Source organism: Epinephelus moara, chromosome 2 (assembly GCF_006386435.1).
Source record: "Epinephelus moara isolate mb chromosome 2, YSFRI_EMoa_1.0, whole genome shotgun sequence".
Taxonomy (NCBI): Eukaryota; Metazoa; Chordata; class Actinopteri; order Perciformes; family Serranidae; genus Epinephelus; species Epinephelus moara.
Genome location: NC_065507.1, coordinates 1,534,306 through 1,541,390, shown reverse-complemented (window position 1 = coordinate 1,541,390; position 7,085 = coordinate 1,534,306). Strand labels below are relative to the sequence as shown.

The following is a 7,085-nucleotide window of genomic DNA, read 5'->3' as shown; positions in this document are numbered from 1 at the left end:
ATCAGCTGTGAGGGTCATAAGGACAGAGGGATGTCGTATGCTGTAAAGCCCTGTGAGGCAAATTGTGATTTGTGATATTGGGCTTTATAAATAAAATTGAAATTGAAATTGAAATTGAATTGAAATTGTCAGCACTACGTTTTTTTAAGATGAAGTTCAGCTGCACTTGTTTGACCAAAACTGGTCAACAAATAAATACAAATTTTAAAAAAGCATCCATGATTTCTGTAAATTTTTGTTAAAATGGCATTACATTTGGTGAAGAACATGTAATGACTTGTGTAGGACTTAAAACTCAAAGTTGAGGACTTGGGACTTGTCAGTCTTGACATGGGACTAAACCAGGGGCTTGTTGGTCATGACTTGGGACTTGACTCGGACTTGGGGCTTACTTGTGACTTGCAAAACAATGACTCAGTCCCACCTCTGCAATCTATGATGGCGCCGCTGTCACTTTTTCTGTTGTGATCTCAGAATTAACAACATCGTAACCTCCTCGAATGTCGTCATGTTTATAAAGTTCTGAATGGTCTGAGTTTTCTGATGTTAACATAACACAATGGCAAATATGTGAACAGTTTCATTCAAGATGCAGCCACTTGTCTCCACAAATACGTGGTTAAAAAGCAAACTGTGTTTAATATGCTATTTTCTGATTACACAGAGCTTTTAATTCCCCCTCTGCTACTGAATGTATTCAGTTCTTTTAGCATTACTACTGTGGCCATCATGTCCCTGTGTACACACTTGTGTTTAAAATGGTAACACATTGCACAGAACAATACGAAGGTAAAATATCATTAAAGACAACAGGCACATCTGTTGTGTGTCTGCTAATACTAACAGCCTACATTTAAAATCAGATTTTTACATGTCACACGAATTGTAGACAGTTTCAGGCCGTATATCACAGGGTTAAAGAGGGGAGGACATGTGAGAAAATACAATGATAAAAAGATTCGCAACATATTGGGAACACCAGTCATATTAAACCTGCTCTGAACTATTTCAAAGAAAGCCCCGAAAGAAAAGTTGAGCAGAGAGGCAAGGTGAGGTGTGCAGGTGCTGACAGCTTTCTGTCTCGTCTGTTTAGAACCAGAAAAACAAACTTTAAGGATCTTTATATACGTGTAACAGATTAAAGTTAGAGGGCCAAAGACTGAGAAGGCACTGACAATGAGTCCATAGATGTTAATGACTGTTGTGTCAGAGCAGGCCAGTTTCACTACAGAGTGATTGTCACAGTACACTTTGTTAATGATGTTCCCACACAGCTGTAAAGGCACAATCAAAGGCAGTGTAAAGAAATTCACAAGAAATACGACTAACCATATCAGAACAATAAAGAGTGCAACTTTTTCATATGTCATCCGTATGTTATACTGCAGAGGATAACAGATGGCAAGATATCTGTCATAAGAAATGATGGCTAAGTTTAAAAGTTCTACACTTCCGTAAGAGTACACAAAGAAAATCTGCAGGAAACAAGCTGAAGCTGAGACAGTGTGAATGTCAGAGAGGATCTGAAGCAGCAGCAATGGAAACAACCCTGTACTACCATACAGTTCATTTACAAACAGGCTGCACAGAAACATGTACATAGGTTCATGTAAGCTTCTGTTCACACAGATAACCACAATCAGCAGGAGGTTGGCACAGATAATCAACATGTANATTTCAGAGTCAATGAAATCCTTTGGTCAGAAATTAGAAGAAAACACTTTTGTGACGTTGTGTCAATGTGAGCCTTCACCTGCTGCAGTCATACTGAGAGTCCCTCCTCACTGAGCTGAAACTCTGCTTTGACTCCTCTTAAACTTTTCCAGACAGAGGACACCAACAGCAGCAGAGTGACCTCATTATAAAAGGGCACACTGATTCATACTCATGTTTAATTAATGCCAGCAAAACACTGAACTCTGTTGAACAACTTATTTTATATTTAATATAAAGTAAAAGGAATGATTTTGGTCCTGTACCATAAAACAACATGTTTCAGTCAGTTGACCCTTTGCTAAGCCCCGCCCCTTTATGATGGTCCATCAAGCTGTTGGAGTTAGCATGGAGCCCCGACTCACTAACTGCACTCCCTGAAGAACAATGTCCAATTTTAAAAAACACACACACAAAAAAAGAAAATGCGATTTCGAAAAGAAGCAGACAGAAGGTCTACAATATGTGGTTCAAGGATGTATCAGAATGTCAAACTCACAAAAAAAGGTCACAAAGATTACAGTCGATCGGAGCTAAAGCCGAACTGTAGGCTACAGATCACAGTGTAAACCTGAACCACCACATTACCGGTGATTGAAACAGAAGACAATGAATTAAACAGGACAGTTTGCCAATGTTTAACCAGCTGTGTGTCATCGCAGTGTGTGCAGATGAATGGTGTTTGGCTTCCCCCATGCAACCAGTGCCTGGATCTCCACTGCCGCACAGGCAGGGAGCTTCAGGGGAAGCCAAACACTGTTTATCTGCACACACTGTGATGTCACACAGCTGGTTAAACATTGGCAAAGTTTCCCTTCACTGGTTTCTTTAGAGCAGGTCAGCCTTTATTCATTGTTATATTCATTAACAAGCAGCATGTGTATACATTCAGTAATAATAATACATTTTATTTATAAAGCGCTTTTCAAAGTTCTCAAAGTCACTTTACAGAAACGGTTAAAACACATCAAAAAACAATTTTCAGCAAAAGACATCGAAGACAAAGAGGAATAGCAATGGGAGTGTAAAAACAAATAAATAAATAAATAAAAGTAGCCAAACATTAAAAGCAGAATGGAACAGGTGAGTTTTGAGTAGTGATTTGAATGATGGGCTTTATCTCCTGCAGCTAGCTAGCTAACCCTGCACTCTCTAGTGTTTGATTTTGGTCTTGGAACAGGAAAGAAACGTATATCTCCGTCCATCGAGTGTCATTAACACACGATGAGCTCCAGGCACAATGTTTAGCTCCTAATCCACAAAACCAGCCTGAAAATGAACAAGACCTGAAACAATCGTATTACAGTCTACAGAGCACAGCCGTGTTGTTGTTGGACTCTTGTTGGAGCTAGCCAATGCTACACTATAATTGGCCAGTCTGCATTTAAGGTGCAGGACTTAGCAAAAGGTCAATTGTGTCCATTTTAGCCAAGCATTCATTTAACCTGTCTATCCTGGTCAGGGTTTTGGGGACGAGTGGTGACAATGACTACCATCATCTAATCAGTTCATCCTTGAGTCACAGTGGATGATATTCTATCAAGGCCTTCTTGAGATATCACATTCATGAGAATGACATGGATGCAAGGTCACAGCCACCATTATCCTAACAGTTCATCCTTGAGTTCAAGCAAACGTTTGTGCCCAATTTGAAAAAATTCCCTCAAAATGTTCTTGAGGTATCTTGTTCATGAGACTGAGACAGACACATGGTCACAGTGACCTTGGCCTTTGACCTTTGACTACCAAAATGCTGTGATCCTTGAGTCCAGGCAGAGGTTTGTACCAATTTAGAAGAAATTCTCTCAGGGCCTTCTTGAGATATAGACGCAAGGACACAGTNTCACCTAGAGTGTTTCTGACACTTTCACAAGAAACTTCAGGGAGTTTTCTTTCTGGCAAGACCTCATGCATGCATGTAGTCAGAGCGGTTCAGAAGCTACAGTCATTTTAATTTGGGCATGTCATTTTAGGTGTTTTTGCTACAGAATGGGGGTGGAGTTCAAGAGTTAAATCTTGTATTAGACACTGAATCAAGTGGGCCACTTCAAAAAATGACTGAACCCAAATGAAAGGAGGCTGGAGCACTCGATAAAATTGCAGAGCTTTTAATAAGGTACAAACCACTTGATTTATTCTTGAGTCCAAGTGGCCATTTGTGCCAAATATGTTTTATTATTATTACCATACCATACCATACCAATTTATTTATATAGCACATTTAAAACAACAGAGCTGAGACCAAAGTGCTTTACAAGTAAAAGAAAAAACAAGTAACAACGCACATCACAACTCATAAATAGAACATACACAGCGTCACATGAAGAACACCAATCACTCAGGCTGTGCTTGAAAAAGCCAAAGAATAAAAATGTGTCTTGAGGCGTGATTTAAACACCTGCAGAGTGGGGGCTTGCCTAACATGCAGAGGCAGCTCGTTCCAAAGTTTTGGAGCTGCCACTGCAGCGGCCAGTACAGGACTAATGTGCTCTTGCTTACGTGTACCAGTCAGCAGACGAGCAGCGGCGTTCTGGACCAACTGTAAGCCAGAGATGGAGGCCTGGCTAACACCAACATACAAGGCATTACAGTAGTCAAGGCGAGATGTCATAAAAGCATGCATTACAGTTTCAAAAACAGAACGTGATAGAAAACATTTAACCTTGGACAGCCTCCTGAGCTGGTAGAAGCTCTTACACACAACATCATTTATCTGTTTGTCCATCTTTAGGTCAGAGTCGATTTTTACCCCTAGATTGGTAGCAGTTGGCGTCACGAAAGGTTCAAGGGGGCCTAGATCACCAGGAGGAAACACATGTGCGTTGCTGGGACCAAACACCATAACTTCAGTTTTGCTGTCGTTAAAATTTAAAAAGTTTAAAGCTAGCCATGCTTTGACATCCTCCAGGCATGTAAACAGGGGTTTTAAGGAGTCAGGATGGTTTCGCTTTAGAGGCAGGTAGATTTGACTGTCATCCGCGTAACAGTGGAAGGAGACACCATGTTTTCTCCTAGGGGGAGCAGATATAGCATAAACAAAATCGGCCCAAGGATTGAGCCCTGCGGCACTCCGCAGTGGAGAGATGCTGTGGAGGATGTAGCATCTCCTAGGTTGACACAGAAGCTTCTCCCAGACAGGTATGACCTGAAAAATTCCAAGGCTGAACCTTTAATGCCAACCCAGTGCTCCAGATGGGAAAGCAAAATAATGTGATCTACAGTGTCAAAAGCTGCAGAGAGGTCTAACAGCACAAGAATGAGAGAGTCACCAGAGTCCGTGGCCAAAAATATGTCATTGAAAATTTTTAGGAGTGCAGTCTCTGTACTATGGAGTGCTTTGTAACCGGACTGGAACACTTCCAAAATGCCATGAGTGTTCAGAAATGACATCAGTTGGACAAGCACAATTTTTTCCAAAACTCTGGAAAGAAATGGGAGCTTGGAGATAGGCCTAAAATTGGAAAGGACAGAGGCATCGAGGCTAGGCTTCTTAATCAGCGGTTGCACCACAGCATGTTTAAAATTTGCTGGTACATCTCCTGCCAGGCTGTTATTCATATTAGTCATACCTCTACCATTATTATACATGTATAGTTATTATTCTTGCATACACGTACTGTCATATTAATATTTACAAATAATATATATACAGTCTTTAACTATTTATATTATTCATATTTTATTACTACATATTCTACAGTTACATTTATTGTTATTATTGTTGTTGTTGTTGTGCATCCGTCTGTCTCTCTGGATGTCTCTATGTATCATTGTGTCATATGAATCACTGTAAATTCATTATGTTGACGTGTTCTGTACACACGGCATCTGTGGCACGTCTGTCCGTCCAGGCAGAGGGATCCCTCCTCAGTTTCTCTTCCTGAGGTTTCCTACATATTTGAATCCAATCGACACAACGTGGTGCACACAACTGTTTCTACAACTGTTGTACAGCTTTAGCATTACTACTGTGGCCATCATGTCTCTGTGTGCACAAAAGCAAAACAGGCTGAAATAATTATCAAAGTATAATAGCAACACAATGCACAGAACAATAAAAAGATACAACATCATTAAAGACAACAGGCACATCTGTTGTGTGTTTGCTAATACTAACAGCCTACGTTTAAAATCAGATTTTTACATGTCACACGAATTTTAGACAGTTTAAGGCCGTATATCACAGGGTTAAAGAGGGGAGGACATGTGAGAAAATACAATGATAAAAAGATGTGCAACATATTGGGAACACCAGTCATATCAAACCTGTTCTGAACTATTTCAAAGCAAGCACCAACAGAAAAGTTGAGCAGAGAGGCGAGGTGAGGTGTGCAGGTACTGACAGCTTTCTGTCTGGTCTGTTTAGAACCCAAAAGACAAACTTTAAGGATCTTTATATACGTGTAACAGATTAAAATTAAAGCACCAAAGATTGTACCAAAAGAAGTTATGAGTCCATAAATATTAATGACATTGGTGTCAAAGCATGCCAGCTTCACAACAGAGTAGTTGACACAGTAAACTTTGTTTATGATGTTCCCACACAGCTGTAAAGAGGAAGTCATAAATATCATGCAAATGCACACTATCAAAGGGTATAACCATGTTAACGCAATAAGCACGGCAATCTTATGAGATGTCATTTGCATATTATATTGTAGAGGATAACAGATAGCAAGATATCTGTCATAAGACATGACGGCTAAGTTTAAATATTCTACACCTCCATAAGAGTACAAGCAAAATGTCTGTAGTAAACAGACTGCAGCAGAAACAGTGTGAATGTCAGAGAGGATCTGAAGCAGCAGCAATGGAAACAACCCTGTACTACCATACAGTTCATTTACAAACAGGCTGCACAGAAACATGTACATAGGCTCATGTAAGCTTCTGTTCACACAGATAACCACAATCAGCAGGACGTTGGCACAGATAATCAACATGTAGAGACACATGACGATCAAGAAACATAAGTGTTTAAACAGCCCAGTGTCAAAGTAGGCAGCAAACATGAAATATGAAGTTTGTGTAGAGTTAGTCATGAGCCTCCTTCTGCTTCACCACAACTCTACTGTGCACACAAAGCAACAGAGTTGTTAAAATGTTGTAGATTCAACTGGTAGTTACAGTGAGTCTGGTTGTTTGGCACAATGTGCAGCTTAAACATGAAGCACATATAAACAGATCCATTGTGACAGGAAAAATGTTATCAACCAACCCCAGATGTATCGTTTCAATTTCAGAGTCAATGAAATCCTTTGGTCAGAAATTAGAAGAAAACACTTTTGTGACGTTGTGTCAATGTGAGCCTTCACCTGCTGCAGTCATACTGAGAGTCCCTCCTCACTGAGCTGAAACTCTGCTTTGACTCC

At 40.1% G+C, this 7,085-nt stretch overlaps 2 protein-coding genes across 2 annotated transcripts; both read right to left on the bottom strand.

The window, feature by feature from the left end:
* Positions 1-839: 839 nt before the first annotated feature.
* LOC126400718 (olfactory receptor 52E4-like) lies at positions 840-1,670 on the bottom strand. Its single transcript, XM_050061634.1, has one exon. It carries the CDS (start codon positions 1,668-1,670, stop codon positions 840-842), a length of 831 nt encoding a protein of 276 aa, XP_049917591.1.
* A 4,155-nt stretch (positions 1,671-5,825) lies between these two features.
* On the bottom strand, positions 5,826-6,755 carry LOC126400684 (olfactory receptor 52E4-like). Its single transcript, XM_050061588.1, has one exon. The coding sequence runs from the start codon at positions 6,753-6,755 to the stop codon at positions 5,826-5,828; it is 930 nt and encodes a 309-aa protein (XP_049917545.1).
* Between the last annotated feature and the right edge of the window lie 330 nt (positions 6,756-7,085).